At 37.4% G+C, this 18,728-nt stretch overlaps 1 protein-coding gene across 2 annotated transcripts in view; it reads right to left on the bottom strand.

Annotated features, from left to right (window-relative positions):
* coro7 (coronin 7) overlaps window positions 1–18,728 on the bottom strand; it is a 165,756-nt gene that overhangs the window by 92,301 nt on the left and 54,727 nt on the right. For both annotated transcript variants that reach the window (XM_051889638.1, XM_051889636.1), the window contains exons 8-9: window positions 6,819–6,902; window positions 6,597–6,679 (exon numbers count right to left, since the gene is read on the bottom strand). In XM_051889638.1, coding sequence (XP_051745598.1) covers window positions 6,597–6,679; window positions 6,819–6,902 — 167 coding nt within the window. The remainder of the gene's footprint in view (window positions 1–6,596; window positions 6,680–6,818; window positions 6,903–18,728) is intronic.

Below are 18,728 nucleotides of genomic sequence, written 5' to 3'. Positions count from 1 at the left end.
GAAAGCCGCGTCTGACAGCATGCGAGTACTGAATGGAGTTCTCTTTCACATCTTGCGTTTGAGCAGACAATTTCACACAAAATTATGCCAAAATGCCTGCCTTGGCGAGTATCCTCGTAAATAGTCGGTGATGACAGTTAAGAATTTAAACGCGTGTAACAATATATTGGATTCGTGCATTAGTGTTAAAGTGACAGTAGCCTAATATTCCTGCTACTGCCTGTGTTTTTAATGTATAAATTAAATATAGATTTATCTTTATTAAAGTTACAAAAGTTATTCAGTCAAGAGCATTAAGTGATTTTTTGCAGTGATTTTTACAATGCAGTGCTATTTTACATTTGATGATTACTTTATTCAATTTCTGTACCTAATCTACATCTAACTACTGTTAGATCTACCTGAAAACCTGAAAAGCACTGTTTAATTGGCATATTTTCTATTGCTGTTTACTTGACTTTAATACTGTTTAAAAAATGTTATATTTATGTAGAATTTTTTCATTTCCATTGTTCTTACAACCCATGTAAAAAGTCTGGTGAGTAAAATAAAAAAAATTAATAGCCAATGGCGACTCGAGCTTCAGTGTGTCCGTAGAGGGTTGTGAGTTTATGGTTTTTGAGCTACAACCGTAGCTTTTGAATCTTTTCGAACCTCCATTCTCCATAGCAAGACCAACTACAAGGAACAAATAGCCACAAAACACCATCTTGATGATCATCTGCCTGTCCGGACGTGAGAGTATGCCCTGAGTTTGTGTCCTAGAGGAAGTAAGTCTCCAGAGAGCCCAACTGGGATCGTGAGCTACACTTCCAATGTTTATTCAAAAAGCTGGTTGCAATTGAGTGAAATTGTAAAGTTTGCTGATTGCACCCGGGCCAGAAGGTTCAATTAAAGTCATCATAATTATGTTTATGAGTTGGGGGTGTGGTCGGGGGTGGGGGTGTAGAGCGCAACAAGCTCCAATTGAGATTAAAATCAGTTCAATATGGAAAACAAGCATGATGACTGTTATCCTCCATTCCAATTAAACCACCCATCCATTAACCCACAACAAGTCCAACTTCAGTCAAACTACTTCAGTGTGTGTGTGTGTGTAAACATGTTTAAAAACATTAAAAATATCATGGCACCCTGTCCAAAAAAAATACATTTTTAGTGTCAAATTTTTTTGATCCATAACTTGTTTTGACTGTTTGCGCAAACTTCAATTTATCTGGTTCCAAACTATTGCAGAATTACAAACATTACATATTAATCAGCCTACTTTCCATCCGTTTCCGAGAAACAGCTCATAACAAAAGATCAAGCGTGCCACAATGTTTGGCTGCAAAGTAAATCACAACACGAAACAGACATGAACCATAAAATCGTTAATAAACAAAGCAAACTAAAGGGTAATTCCTCTTAAGGACTTAGAGCCACAGGAGGGCCGTTACTTGTAGCCATTTTCATTTATGAACGTAAAGAGGTTTAGCAGCACAATCCTGCCTCAACTGACTCATTATTACATTACATTATTACTAAAAATCCCAGTCCAATTGCTTTATCAACAAGCAGATACAGTTATCAAACAGGATTGTCAAAGCTAGTGTATGGATCATCACTCCAGTGAAACTCTAGCAACTTTATGAAGGACATTTTCTGCCATATGCAGTCTCAATAAAACATACCAGCACTGCGATTATGTCTCAGTAGTAATAAGGTGATTATCTGGCTGGTATTCCAGCGGTAATGCGGTGAGACATCAGTTTGTGTTGTAGCCGGTGCCAAAGACCAAGATTATGATCTGAACGGAAGAAGTAGAGAGTCCTAGCATTATCTCTCTTGGCTTGTTACGCTACACATTTTTAGATACCAGACAAGCTGACCTCTTGGTTTTTGCTAGCGAGGGGAAGTGGTGATTGCATTTTCTCCCCAATTTACTTCTTGATTCCAGTTCGTCCTGGATCGCAACCAGTCAAGCAATTAAGCGCAGAAAAACTCGGCTCTGAGCCGCCGGTCCTAAAGAATAAAACTCGGGAAATAAAGAGTAACAGTGTTGAAGCAGGATCAGCTTTCACTCTATCCGCTCTAATATGAACAGAAAAGGACAGATTACGAAACAGCAGGCAAGTTTTTAGATGGACACTGAAACTATACAGCTGAAAGACAGGAAGAGGAATAGATGGTGGACGAGAGGGAAAAGGCAAACAGGGAAAGACACTTGGAAAGGTGAAAATAAGGCTCTTGCTCACATCTGGTGGCCGTGTGCATGAGATTTTCAAGACAACTGACCATCCATTATAATCACCATCATTTGGAGTCAATTCAGCAGACCATAAGTGGATAATAAGTGTCTCTGAAATAGTCTTATATACACATCAAAAAAGTTATGACACGTGCCAATACTCACTTTCGAAAATGGGCCAAGAAATTAAACAAAGACATTACAGGGATGTTGGAACTATTTTGAAACTTTAGCCTCACAAGCTATAAGCTACTGCAGATTTGAAATCAATCTGCCATTTTCAATGTGTAGTGAATGTGCTAAAAAAAAATAAAGGTTCTTTATTGGAATTGATGGTTCCATGAAAAACCTTTAACATCCATGGATATTTCAATTGCACAAAAGGTTCTTTATAGTGGAAAAAGGTTCTTTAGATTGTTAAAATGTTCTTCACACAATAAAAATTGCTCTTTTAAAGGAACACTCCACTTTTTTTGAAAATAGGCTAATTTTCCAACTCCCCTAGAGTTAAACAGTTGAGTTTTACCGTTTTCGAATCCATTCAGCCGATCTCCGGGTCTGGCGGTACCACTTTTAGCATAGCTTAGCATAGTTCATTGAATCTGATTAGACCGTTAGCATCTCCTTAAAAAATGACCAAAGAGTTTCAATATTTTTCCTATTTAAAACTTGACTCTTCTGTAGTTACATCGTGTACTAAGACATGATAAGCAATGATATTACGCAGCACCTGCTGCAGCCATGGTACGGCAGCAAATTTCCTTGATTATTACGCCAGAATGAGAGTATAGTTCCTAGCCATATCGGCCTAGAAAATTGCAACTTTTCATTTTCCGTCGGTCTTAGTACACGATGTAACTACAGAAGAGTCGAGTTTTAAATAGGAAAAATATCGAAACTCTTTGGTTATTTTTGAGCGAGATGCTAACGGTCTAATCAGATTCAATGAACTATGCTAAGCTATGCTAAAAAGCTATGCTAAAAGTCGCCAGACCCGGAGATCGGCTGAATGGATTCGAAAATGGTAAAACTCAACTGTTTAACTCTAGGGGAGTTGGAAAATGAGCCTATTTTCAAAAACAGTGGAGTGTTCCTTTAAAAACTGATCACTGAAAGGTTCTTTGGGAAACCAAAAAAAGGTTCTTCTATGGCATCACTTTGAAAACCCTCTTTTGGATCCTTTATTTTTAAGTGTATACTAGCTATAAAATAATAATAATAATAATAATAATAATAATAAAATATAAAATAATAAAAATAAAATAAAATATAATATACAATAATGAAATAAAATAATAAAAATAAAATAAACCAAAAAATGGTTCTTCTATGGCATCACTTTGAAAACCCTCTTTTGGATCCTTTATTTTTAAGTGTATACTAGCTATAAAAAAAAACAAATTATAATAATAATAAAAATAAAATAAAACAATATTTTATTGAAACAATAAAAAATGAACAATAAATTAAAAATAAATAAAATTCACAGCAATCAATTCACATATGTAATATTTGTTAGTAATATTTTATTTTAACAGGTAAAATAAAGTGGCTGGAGCTGTTGTCCGTCAACTAAACATGCATTTACAGTGTAAATAAAGTAAATTGTTGATTTTAATGGGAGCAATCTAGTTTTTCAGGCCTAAAGTAGGCTTTTCTGCAGTGGGGAAACAACAGTTTTAAGCATCCAGCTTCATTGGCACCATTTTGATGAAAAAAGGGTCACTGGAAACTTTATTTTTAGGAGTGAACTGAAGCTTTAACTGCTGTCTATGAAGGTGTTGACATGAAGAAAATGTAAGAATGTCGGACAGCTTGACACCAGATGATCTGGCTCTCCTCTGTCGACCAATAATACAACAATGGCAAATACTTCATCCCACCTCTAACCAGTCAAGAAAAGAATCACAGCCGCTTCGAGATGGGCGGCAGCTCAATTGTGTCACATTTTCCAGTTCAATTCAATGGCAACATAATCTGGCTGTAGAAACAGACTTCTGTTATCCTGTGAAATATTCATGGATCCTATAATCTCCTACAATGGCGCACACTATAAGTGGTTTCTTTATGAGGGGGATTTTGTCGCCACACAGAGGGGCCGTTATCCGTCTGACCGGATGAAAAAAGCCAGACCAGGAGAGGTGGGTGTTTAAGGACTTACTGTGCAAACCGCACAAACAAAGCATTGCTCTTGGAGAATAACCTCTGTGTCTTTGTGCATGGAAAATCACCTCTCCACTCGCTCCATGCACACCTCTACGGCTGAGCGGAGCGCTGGACCACAGCACACACTGACTTGCAATCCGGAAGACAGGAACCACAGCGCTGCCACAGCAGACCTGTGTAAATTTCATTGGGCAGCCCCTGCAGGCTCCTTCTGTAAACACGGCACTGAAACACACAAGCGCTGCCCGCCTGTCTTTCCTGATTGGACCTCGGCCATCAGAATCACAGCGTACAGCCACACTTCAAAAATAAACTCAAGCTCTAAAACGACACAGAAACTAGCGTGCAACAGAGAAAGCCTTCTGTTTCCCGAACAAGCTCTTTCAATGACCGCATTCACATGCACAAGAACATTCCTAAATCAATTATATAAATTGTACTTAATTTTATTACTTCTTAACTATAGGGCTGGACCTGAATATTCGATTATTCGAATATTCGTACGGTGGGTTGGTATTCGATTTTCAATTTTGGGATTCGAATATTCGTTTTTTGTTGTTTTTTTCCGCACACCTGACATCCCCCTCACGAAACGGTTCTCATTCGCGCTCGAATGTTTACACTATAAAAACTGGCGAAATAAAACACTCTTCTTTACAATTATCTTATATAGCCTACCTGTTTTTAATAGGATGGACAGTTGAAGGAACCCAACCTTGTTTTTTTTAGAAAAATGTTAGGCTACCTCTTAACAGACCTGTGTTTTATATCACTAGTGCAGTGTCCGTTCTCGAAGTATATATGCCCTGCCCGCGTGAGGCGCGCTGCTAACAGCTAGTTTATTTCTCTGTTCTGTAGTTTATTAAAAGTTTATTATTTCTGAACGTGTCGCGTGTCCATATTGCGCCAAATGCGACAATGCACTCCCTACTGTAACGCGTTGTGTACGGAGCAAATAGGGATACGTTAGCTTACTTAGCCTGAGTTATTAATATCAGACAGACTTCACGGAGGCGATTGACATTTCACAACTGGCGATTTATTCCCCATGAAACACATGTAATTGTCCTTCTCAAATGTTATGCCGTCCATAGCGTTACTTAATAAAGAAAATAACTTTAAATGAGCAACATAAAAACAGAAATAACTAGCATACACGCAGTGCTCGAGTCGCACATACAATGCAGACAGTTCAACCGGGAGCGCGCAGCTCTTAAAGGGGCCACACCATATTTCTACTCGTTACACTGCCTTTATTAGAGAGAAGAATATGTTCAGCCCCCTCCTTCCGAAGCTTCGAATATTCTGTGTTGATTACTACCGAAGCTTCAAAGCTCAAAAAATGGTATTCGGACCAGCCCTACTTAACTATATATTTGGTAGGGATGTGATATTAAAATGCGACGAGATTTCTCGTTGAGGTGAAAAGCTATTTTGTGATATTGCCATGATTGAGTGTGAGGGTGAAATTAGGATAGAATATGCCACTGCTACATTTACATTAGGTCTCCACTGTCATTTTGCTTTTTATAGAGATGAAAAACATTTAATTCAGTTGGATAACGATCGCTTCAATCCCATCCAGCTCATCAAACACGAGCTGCAGAGTCGCACACAGTGCAGCAGGAATCAGAGTTCACTGATCACGTGAAGAGGAGGCGAAATGACTGACAAGACCATGGCGGAGGATTCGTTCCACAACAGAGCCTAAAGCATCTGACAAATGTCTTATCTTGTAGAATGCATGCTCAGCACTGCCACTCCCTATTCACAGAGTATGCAAGATCACGAAAGTGTAAGTAAAACGCGAGTTCTAAGGTCTGAAGAGACTCATATGAAATCATACAGGAGAGAAGCCAGTCAGTTGAGTTTGTGGCAAAACCTTTTACAGTGCTTGAGTACTGTTGTCTTTTACTGCATATGCTAATTCATACTCCGAAAGTAGATCTGAAATGGCATTCATTACAAGATGATTAGTTAAAACAATTCAAATTCACCTTCAGACTCTTTTACTAGTCATGTAATTCATCATTGAGGATTTCTTAAAAATACTGTGTGAAAATCTCTCAAAGACTAGGCTTGTGTTCTGTCCAACACATGCATTCATACACCTGCAGATTGCACATCTGTGCCCACACAAACCACAGAAAAGCAGTTAAAATCTCGCCACACTAACTTTGACTTTTGTGCTTTGACTTACGCATTGGAGGTGGCCAAAGACAGCGAGCTGAGGGAGGAGGTCAACTTCCTGCTGTCCCAGAGTCTCACTTCCTGTTGCCTCACCTGCAAACACAGATGCATTTACACATTATACACTATTATTAACACTTCGGACAAGAAAACACACAATAAATTAATACATCTATATCAAACATACATAACTTTCTTTTTTAAAATGTAACGTTTAAGTATGTAAAATTACCTGGTTGAAGCCAGTAGTGAGCAAGTTATCATTTTTGACCCAAAGTAGACGAGAGTCTCTATTAGCCTGATGACCCTGGACACACTGTAGAGACAAAGACAGACACAGACTCATTTTTTTGACTGACATTCATAAAATAGGCCAGATGCTTTAAGCCTGAATCCAAAATAAACATTTGCTAAACTTCAGATGCAAGTACAAATAAAGCAAAAAGACATTATATAGAGATAAACAGAGCAGAGATTTGGATAGACTGGGGGTTGAGATGACTGGAGAGTGTTGAAAGCAAATGTCCGGTAGCGGTCTGCAGTGAACCCCGATGACTGAGCGATTGACACCTAAAAAACTCCTCTTCCTGTCCTTTAAAGATGTCATTGTGTGATGGCGGACAGATCAGGGCTCGTCTTTGATGTCAATGACATCTGTCCTCTGACAGACGGCTAAATCACTCTGACATCATAACAATGCTTTTAAAACAACGCTGCCATAATCACTAGCGGCAAAACAACACAGTTCAAACGCTGGGAAAAGATGTCTGACTGCATTTGATATAGAGTTTTCGAAAGGCAGTGTGTATTTCTGCACAACTAAGACATTAACTTTGAATGGTCAAAAGCCAAGGGACCAGCTTAGACCAGCTTGAGTTTACAGGCTGGTTTGTGCTGGTTAGTGCTGGTCTAGATGGAGGATCGACACAGTTATAATGTTTACCAGCAACATTCTTTCTGGGATAAACTTAGGTCAAGTTGTAGAAACCATTTACATGTTCACTGAACTCAAAATTGTAAGTTGGAAACATGCATGCATGCATGAATGAATGAATGAATGAATATATGAATGAAGGCATGAAGGCATGAAGGCATGAATGCATGCATGCATGAATGAATGAATGAATGAATGAATGAAAGGCATGAATGTATGAATGAATGCATGAATATATGAATGAAGGCATGAATGAATTAATTAATTAATATATGAAGGCATGGATTAATGAATGCAAGAATGCATGCACGAATGAATGCATATATAAAAGAAGGCATGAACGCATGAATTGATGAAAATGAATGAATAAATGCATATGAATGAATGCATGAATGCATAAATGAATGCATACATGCATGAATGAATGAATATATAAAAGAATGAATGAATGAAAGAACAAATGAATGCATGCATGAATATATAAAAGTAGGCATGAATGAATGACTGAATGAACAAATGAAAGCATGAATGAATGAAAGCATGAACGAAGGAATGCATGCATGCATGAATGAATGAATGAATGAATGGATGGATGGATGGATGGAAGTATGAATGAATGAAGGCATGAAGGCATGAATGAACTAATAATGGAAGTATGAACGAATTAAGGCATGAATGAATATATAAAAGAAGGCATGAATGCATGAATTGATGAAAATGAATGAATAAATGCATATATGAATGAATGCATGAATCAATGAAGGCATGAATGCATAAATGAATGCATGCATGCATGAATGAATGAATATATAAAAGAATGAATGAATTAAATAAATGAATGCATGCATGAATATATAAAAGTAGGCATGAATGAATGACTGAATGAATGAACAAATGAAAGCATGAATGAATGAAAGCATGAACGAAGGAATGCATGAATGAATGAATATATAAAAGGCATAAATGAATTATTATGAATATTATGAATATAGTTATAATAGTTATAATGAATATTATAACTTAATCTCTCTATATGGAGCCACGCTGGTCTTTTCAGCAGGTTACAGTGACATAGTATTTTCATGCAAACAATGACACACGTCAAGCCAGCATATCTGTGAACTTATGGAAAAACAACACTGTGCAAACAGCAATGTTTCAGAATGTGTCAGGAGCATGCTGGGAAATAAGAACATAAATGTCCTAAAGAACATAAATGTTTGCCAGGAACAAAGATAGAAACAGAGAACAGAGAACAAAGAGACACAAAAATCACATCCATTTGCCATCCTGCTGTTTGATGCTTCAACTCAGTCACCATCAGCTGGTGATTGATCATCTCAGATGGGCAGTCATGAACCTGATGGACCCAGAACAAACAACTCATGTGGACATACGCAAATATGCGTAGACGCAAGAGCTGCCGTGACCAAAACCAAAGCTCAGTGTGCCACGGTCTAGTTCTCACATCATCTCACAAATCAGTCAATGTTTTGTACAGGTGTCTGTTGAGATATCGGTGTGGAATAACAACCGTGATGCTGATCTACTGCCAGTGGCACTTCAGAGTAGGATGATCCGCACCAGCTGACAGCAACAGAACAGAGAGAGATGTGAGGTGAGAAGAGAAACACAAATGCTGCTGAGAGTAGGAATCCCTAAGAAAGAGCCGAAATGGAGGGGGAGACTTGTGTTTACATGCTCAAACTCAAACATATATATATATATATATATATATATATATATATATATATATATATATATAAAATGTATATGTGTGTGTGTGTATATATATATAATATATATATATATATATATATATATATATATATATATATATATATATATATATATATATATATATATATATATATATATATACACATACATACATACGGGGCTTGACGTTAACACCCGCCAAATACGGGTGGATTTCAGCAGTGTCGTGTAATGCAGTCACTCCTACTAGTTACTTTGGCAGGTTAAATTTTATATTCATTTTTCAATTATAGTCTTTTAAAAAGGCATCTGAAATGCGATGAAAAGTGCAATGATGTTTTGTCAAAAATATTGATATTTCGATACATTTTGATAATGAAATATCTGAAATGCTTCCAATACTCATTTTCGTCAGAATAGATACACCATACCAGCTGCTCTTTCTCACTGTCTCATCTCTCCGACAGCGAGTTGACGCACAAACCCTGTCTCCCCTCACTCGTTTCATTTGCTTCGGACGAATATTGTTGGTGTTGAATTTCAGTGTGGGATTGAGCGTATTGCGCATAATTTTAGTCAATCCGCAGATTTTGTGCTTATACCCAAAGTGTGCGAACGTAAAACCGCCTCACAGTACTAAATTGAGTTCTTTTTCACTGCTTATTGCACTTAAACAGTCAAATACACACACACAAAAAAGTCAAATACACACAAAATAATTTCAAAATGCCGGTCTTGGCGACTATTCACGTAAACACTGTTATGTTTTAAGTGAACGTAAACAGTTGAGAAAGAAAACGCATGTGTAACAGTATAATGGATCTGTGCGTCAGGTCTTAAAGTGACAGTAGCCTAATATACCTGCTGCCAAATTATGAGATAATATTAAAAATATCTATATGGCAGTTTTTCCCCATCATATCAATGTCAAAATTGTGGCCAGTGAAAATGCTGAGTGGCTAGTAACTTTGGAAAACCACTAGCCCTTGGATACTGGAACAAGCCTTTTATTACATCATAGACACAAAAAAAATTCCAAACCTCCGTCTTATGCTTGTTACAATAACAAAGCTTCAAGAGTAGAAAAGTAGAGAATTATTTTCTATGGTAAGATCTTAACTACCTGATATATCATTACAGTTTAACTATGCAAGATTTTTCCTCAATGAAGCACCTTAAAACACACTGTAACACAGAATAACAACCTGATAAAGTCAGACATGATCAGTGACTGATGTCTTCGAAAACATTAAACCATTGTTTTTGAAGATGGAGTATTGATCGGATAGGTTGAAGAGTGACTAGTGATGAGTTTGGGTGTGGAGGTGAACGTCTGAGCTTGGATGTGAGCAGTTCTTGATTTCATCAGAATGGAATCTTATCTTCATTAGCACAAGTTTGGGAGGAGTCACGCCACACACATTCACACACTAATAACACTGAAGTCCTCTAGCTTCGGTCATTCTGACCTGAATCTCCAACACCAACTCTGGAAAACCGAACTGGACAAAAGACTTAGTAATGTTACACTTTAAAAGACAGGATCCATTTAACTCCTTGGCCTAAACCAACATTTGATTGATGTGAGTCCACATATTATTTGGCTCTAATCTGATGTAATGTGCATCACCAAATAACCCCACTACATAGGCAACAATTTAAGAAGAGAAGGCTCAAAAAAAAAAACCAAAAAAATTTAATAATGAGCACTTGATTTTACTTCCAAAACTTTACACAAACAGAACAACATTTGCAATGCATGAAGGCTGCTCACCGAAGATAACATTCAATATAATCTAACTGGCAAATTATACAACTTCAATAGAGGTTTAGGCCAGAATGCTTAAGTAGCCCAATTCATTCTCAAGCAGACTCAGGTGTGGTTCAGAAAACAAGCGCTCACGCCAACTAAACTTTTGAAGTGCTGACGTCAAATGGACTCCGGTCCTCACCAAAAGCTCTAGTGTGAAACGCCCTGAGTCTCTCTTCCACTTGGTGTATCTGGATGTGGTCTGGAGTTCATAGGCAACCAGCACTGAGGCATCTATCAACTGTACACACGCCCAGCACATAAAACCACTCTTACCGAGCGCTCATGCACGGACATCTCTGAATATATATCCCTCAGGGGGGACGTAGCTCTTGGGCCATATTGTGCTTTATCGGACCTCATCTGGAAGGTATGGAGGTCTTTGGTTCACACCCAGGAAGAAATATGTTCACTGGAAGAGGGCCAAACATCTTCAACCTCGGGGTAGAGGATGTGCAAGGAAAAAAATCCAGAACATGGGGCAGATTTGTAATCGCTCACAATGAACAATTGATAGGACTTTTTTAAATTGCTTGATACACGAGATGAACTTTGCACATTGCTTAACTGGCTATGCAATGTGAGAATTAGGGACACACAATATATGCAGAATCATATCAGTTTTCAGTCAATATAAGAGATCATTTAATTTATTGAGCTGGTCAATATTAGATATTTAATTATGCATGATTGCCATCATCTAATGCTCACTTAAAGTTCATCTTTAAAAACACCAATTTAATAATGCCGTTAAATGTAATCTTTAGCAAATCTCATTAGAATTATTTTCATGTTATGGCAGATAGGTTATTAACAATAACCTGGCAGATATTAAAATGAACTGTTTTAAACAGTTTTAAAACTGTAAATAAACAAAAAATAAAATGAATAAAATAAAATAAAATGCTACAAAACAAAAGTCTCTTATTAAATGCTACATGTGAATGTAGGCATAACGTTATAATATACAAGTGTGGAAAAATGCATGATCATTTTGCAAAAGATTACATTTCAATTATTACGGTATGTACAAATGTACAAATTTTGAAAATGAGCATGCACAACTGAAAACATTCAGAAAGAATACTATATATTAGGGCTGTGAATTTAACGCATTAATTAGATTAATTAATTACGGAAAAAAATAACGTGTTAAATTTAACACATTTAACGCACTTGCCCCGCCCCCAGACCTACAGAGGTCATCTGACATTTCATACCATCATACAGCGTTATTGTGCCTGCGTGACGCGTCGCCCCCCACATTAATAAAAAATGTGCACATATTGTGAATTTATTTAATAAACTTAGTAACCTAGCTTTCTTGGTAGCCTTCAGTAAATTAACTTCTATAAGAAAATTGTTCATAAAACATCAGTTGACCAAATGTTTACTTTCAATTTCATATTTCCATATTGATAAAAAAAATAAAAAAATAAATCAAAATATAGCTCACCCAAAAATTAAAATTCAGTCATCATTTACTCAACCTCATGGTCCAAAAGTTTGCATAATAAATTTTATGTTGAATCAAATCAAATATTTCTTTCCGAATCGACTTTTTGCAATGTCTATTTGATGCTTTACACAATAATGACTTTAAATTATCTTTTGGAGACAATTTCTCAGCCAAATTTGATGTACGATAAATTTGCGATTATTTAGATTAATTAATCACCACATCATGTAATTAATTATATTAAAAAAATTGAATTGCTTCCCAGCCTTACTATATTGTTTACGAATATTTTTGTTTAATTGTGCATGCTTATGTGACAATTGTGACTCACTTTTGTCACATGCAACACACAAGTTTATTTACTGTGTGCATACATATAGTTCAGTCATGAAACTCTTCCAAGCAGCTGATTGGTTCTCTTACAGATGAGCGATTCTACCAATTTGTTCCATATACATAACCTATTTATTTTTGTCCCGAACCAGCTTAACTCATTAAAGCGCGCCATTGGATTTTTCCTAGCCCTCCACCTTCCCCAGCACCACCTGTCTAGATCTTCTAGGGGGTTCTCCCTACTTTCCTTGCAGAAGCTTGCATTCTATTCACCGTATTTATATGCATGTTTATATATACACACACACACACACACACACACACACACACACACACACACACACACAGTCAAACCAAAATTTATTCAGACACCTTAAACATTTCATTCATTATTACAGTTTATTCACTATAGTTTTTAAAAAATGCTAATATATGACAAGATCTCAGAGTTAAACTGTGTCAGAAAAAAATTAATCTTAATTATGTCAGATAACAATTTTAATGGTAGTCCACTGTATGAAGAATTTTTGGGTATAATATGTCACAGTTTACTTTATTTTGCTATCCTCACTTACATAAATTAACTATAGTGTCCTGCACCCACTAGCAAAAAAATATATATAAAAAATTATATCTAGTGTCTGAATAATTTTTGGTTTGACTGTATACATTTTTATTCTGTACATTATAATGTTGTGATGTCTAAATATCTGCTATTTTTCAGTTATCAGATTTATCATAATCACTACATCCCTACTGAGAATATGAGTATGAACCCCAAAGAGAGACAAATCAAATGTGGAAGAAAGTGAGAAGGACCAACAGATGAAGACAGCAGACGAGGCAGGAGTCCCTAGTCTGTGATTTGAGTCTGTTGTCTGCAGATAGATGGCTGAGAACACACACATCCATCAGTCTCCGTGAACTCTCAACCTTTCTTTCTTTCTCTGTTACCCCTCCTTTCCCTTTTGTCCTTTTCGTCCTCCCTCTGTGAACTCGCCTTGGCCAGGCCTCCGTACGACCTGCAACAATGTGTTCGCAACGCTTTGAACAAACACTGGCAACACTCGTCCTGAAAGAAACTGTTGGCACTGAGTTTCACTGCAGCGCTCAGGAAAAATGAGAATAAACTCAGCGGAGGATTGTATATTGAGCTGACTCACGCTCTACGGCTTCAAATGCATCGTCTTCCTGCCAAATATAATGGCTGAGCAACAAATGAACCCGTGATTGGAAATAAAAACACACAGAGGTGACCGATAACGTCAGATCATTTTCCATTCATTAGAGTATGTTTATCATTCAGAGGTAAATTCAGTTGCTCATCAAGTTTCTGTTATTAGTGATGATGTTCAAACAGCCGGACAAACTTTTTTGTGACCACATATCACTTCTAACATGAGATTCTAACAATACATATTCCAGTTTTATCACAACACTGCTGTATTCTTGATTCTGATTGGCTGACAGGCGCTCTAGTCATAAAATACTAAAATCACTTTTTTTTTTTTTTTTTTTAATCTACAGGTAAATTTAGACATCACAATATTATAATGTACACAGTATATAATATATGATATTTATTAGGGATGCTATACTGGTTATATGCGATATCAGTGTTTTATTATATATATTGTGCATGCACATCAGTGTTATTTTAGTATGACCAAAGTCCCTATAAGGCAAGTCATTTCACTCGGCGGCCATCTTTGAAACGCCTCTCGGGCATCCAAGTGCAGCTCCTATCTCTTTGAATGGGGAAACAACAAATTCTCCAAAGCTGTTTGCCAAGCTTTTGATTAAATTTCATATTTGAAATCACCAATGAAATCTGACAACAACTGTCTCATAAATTTTGTTTCTAAACGCTCGAATCATGACAAAAAACGGTGTTTTTCAGGCTGGATCAAGCTAATGCGCATCTCTTGTGTCTCATTTCGGAGGCGCGTGTCTGACTGTTTCTATAGAAACCGGAGCTTCTAACGGCCGCTGCAGTGATGCGATGACTTTACCAATCGGCAATTGGCTCTTATTTAGAAGGCGGGACTTAGTCCGCCATATTGCACGGTGCACTTTCTCCCATTCATAATAATACGAGTGACGCGTCTTGTGTTATTCTATAGTCTTTGGTATGACTGAGGTACTATTATAGTTTTTATTAATTTTTTTAATCGGTTTTGTTATTATTTGTATATTTTATGTTTTCATTTCAATTTTAGTTTTAGTCATTTTAATTAACTTCTAGTAGTGTCTAAAAGTAAAAAAATTGTGGAAATTTGTGGAAATTATATATATATATATATATATATATATATATATATATAGGGCTGTCAAAAGATTAAATTCAGTTCTAGATTCAGCAGATTATACAGAATTTAGATTTAGAAACTGAATTTAGATTTAGATTCAGTTTTAGTTATTTTAGTACATCAAGCTAAATGGAAATGAGAAAAAATGCATTTGGCAGCTAGTTGAAATAAAAAAAGTTTAGGTTTTGTTTTTATTTCATTTTATTTCAGTTAGATTTTATTTTATTTAATGTAACAGAAGTTTTTTTTATGGTTTTAGTTAACTTTAATAACCCTGATTTCCTCTATTTTTTCTATTTAGACACTTACTTAAAGTTCTTAAATCTCTTTAATCTATAAAAACACTAATAACACACTTATATGCAATATAAAGTCTATTAAAACAAGTCTTAATATTTTATGCATTGTTGCTTCTCAAGTAACCTTAGATTTTTAGATCATTTACAGGAAAACAAGCCAAAAAATTAAGTCTCCCAGTAATCAACTCTTTTTTTTCTTCTCCCTAGTGTATTAATGCCAGCTTAAACTGCTTCAAGCATGAATACTTTAATTGTAAGGAGGTACTTTAGAGACAAAACCCTGTAAAATGTCTTTGTTAGCACAAGAACATGTGTTTATCTTGTGGTATAAAGTAAATAATTGATACCAGCCTGTTGCATTAGTCTAAATGAATGCTCATACTAGGTGTATAATGGCTTTTATATCTATATATAAAACGGCACATAACTGTGACGTCACAGTCTTACAGACTTCTCCTGATCTGAATACTGTAAAATGCAAGGGTGAGAATGTACCTGCTAAGAATATAAACATAAATGCAACTGTTAGATGTTTAGCAGATGAAGATCCTGGATGATGATGTCATCAGCGCTAGTCGGGAGTGTTTCTGCAGCTGCGGTCGGGAAGAGAAAGAGCTATTTATCATCCAGTTTGGCTTTATGCGCCAAATAAACAGTGGTCGACGTGAAGGGTGTGAGGCCTGTGCCATATGCCACTTCAGCTGGAGACCTTGAGCATGTGTGGTAAACTATCATCTCCCTCACATGTGCTTTACAGAGATGCTGTCAATAACAGCACAGGGATCAATCAATCATGATACTATATATATGCAGTCACTTCTGCAAAGATGTTTAGTTTCTGTTTAAGTTCCTCAGTTCTAACTAAAATGACTCGCAAGACAGCGCACATATCGGCTCTGTCCCGAATGGCACCATCAGACCTCACATTCGTCAAAGCTCACTGAAAGGTGTGCAACAAAAACACATAGCCTAAATCCATAGATATAAATACATATATGTCTCATTAATGGCTGTTTCTATGGGCCACTATACACAAGCCATCCGCCATATTGGAACAGTCAAAGCCGGTCAGTGAAACTCGAAAGCAAGTTGAATAGTATGTACATCTCCAACCGTGTATGAATATCTACACTATATTGCCAAAAGTTTTGGGATGTCTGCCTTTACGCGCACATGAACTTTAATGACATCCCATTCTTAATCCATAGGGTTTAATATGGAGTTGGCCCACCCTTTGCAGCTATAACAGCTTCAAATCTACTGGGAAGGCTTTCCACAAGGTTTAGGAGTGTGTTTATGGGAATTTTTGACCATTCTTCTAGAAGCGTATTTGTGAGGTCAGGCAGTGATGTTGGCGAGAAGGCCTGGCTCGCAGTCTCTGCTCTAATTCATCCCAAAGGTGTTCTATCGGGTTGAGGTCAGGACTCTGTGCAGGCCAGTCAAGTTCCTCCACACCAAACTCGCTCATCCATGTCTTTATGGACCTTGATTTGTGCACTGGTGCGCAGTCATGTTAGAACAGGAAGGGGCCATCGCCAAACTGTTCCCACAAAGTTGGGAGCATGAAATTGTCCAAAATGTCTTGGTATGCTGAAGCATTTAGAGTTCCTTTCACTGGAACTAAGGGGTCAAGCTCAACCCCTGAAAAACAAGCCCACACCATAATCCCCCCTCCACCACACTTTACACTTGGCACAATGCAGTCAGGCAAGTACCGTTCTCCTGCCAATTGTCAAATCCAAACTCGTCCATCGGATTGCTGGACAGAGAAGCGTGATTCGTCACTCCAGAGAGCACGTCTCCACTGCTCTAGAGTCCAGTGGCGGTGTGCTTTACACCACTGCATCCGACGCTTTGCATTGCACTTGGTGATGTAAGGCTTGGACGCAGCTGCTCGGCCATGGAAACCCATTCCATGAAGCTCTCTACACACTGTTCTTGAGCTAATCTGAAGGCCACATGAAGTTTGGAGGTCTGTAGCTACTGAGAAAGTTGGCGACTTCTGCGCACTGTGCGCCTCAGCATGTGCTGACCCCGCCCTGTGATTTTACGTGGCCTACCACTTCGTGGCTGAGTTGCTGTTGTTCCCAATTGCTTCCACTTTGTTATAATACCACTAACAGTTGACCGTGGAATATTTAGTAGTGAGGAAATTTCACGAATGGACTTATTGCACAGGTGGCAACCTATCACGCTACCACGCTTGAATTCACTGAGCTCCTGAGAGCGACCCATTCTTTCACAAATGTTTGTAGAAGCAGTCTGCACGCCTAGGTGCTTGATTTTATACACCTGTGGCCATGGAAGTGATTGGAACACCTGAATTCAATGGTTTGGAGGGGTGTCCCAATACTTTTGGCAATGTAGTGTATATCTGAAATAGACTTCAGCAGATGATTTTGTTCAAAAGAATATAAGATGAAAGCATTAGTCAAAGGTTTTTAAACTGTTACCAGAGTTTAAACCCATTCCATGAAGTCTCAGTCAACAAAACGTTGACTGTTCCAAGATGGTGGACGCATCAACGTGTCTAATGCGGTCGAATGTGGCATCTACATATACATATCTATGTCCTAAATCTACAATTGGGACATGCAAAAGTCTCTTGAACATCACGGATGCGAACAAAGGCCACACAAGGCTGTAAGTTCATTTCAAGTGTGCCATTTGAGACAGATCTATTGTGTTAGTGGCAATTCCCAAAGTTAATACTAGTATAAACAGTTTATGGCGAAGTAAACAAATCAAGTACTACACAATAAAGATGCTACAAACAGTGCTCAATACAACTCAAACAGCATAGCAAGTTACTGGGTTGATCCTAGAACAACAAACTAACAAATTTGACAAAGTGTCAGCGTCATATGTTGCATCAGAAATCATTCTAATATGCTGATTTGATGCTCAAGAAACATTTCTGATTATCATCAATGTTGAAACAATTGTGCAGCTTTATATTTTCGAGGAAACCATGATAGTTGTAAACTACTTTGGGTAGCAGGAACGACACAATCATCTCCAATAACGTAGACCTCTAAAAACATTCAAACATGAACAAAACAGCCTAAGACTGCCGTGTTTTCTTTAGCTGAGGAACAAAGTGCAGCATACAGAATTCAATTCACGCTAAACGAACGAAGATCAAATAAAATCCACGCAGCCACACGGCAAAGAGAAACCCTTCAGAGGGCATTTGTGAAAACACCCAGGAGAACCTGAGATGATAAAAATAACACTGAAAAACACCTAAACACCAGGAGAAACCCAAAGCTCAAAGTC

This window comes from Ctenopharyngodon idella, chromosome 3 (assembly GCF_019924925.1).
Source record: "Ctenopharyngodon idella isolate HZGC_01 chromosome 3, HZGC01, whole genome shotgun sequence".
Classification (NCBI taxonomy): Eukaryota; Metazoa; Chordata; class Actinopteri; order Cypriniformes; family Xenocyprididae; genus Ctenopharyngodon; species Ctenopharyngodon idella.
This window is presented reverse-complemented; position numbering and strand designations above follow the sequence as displayed.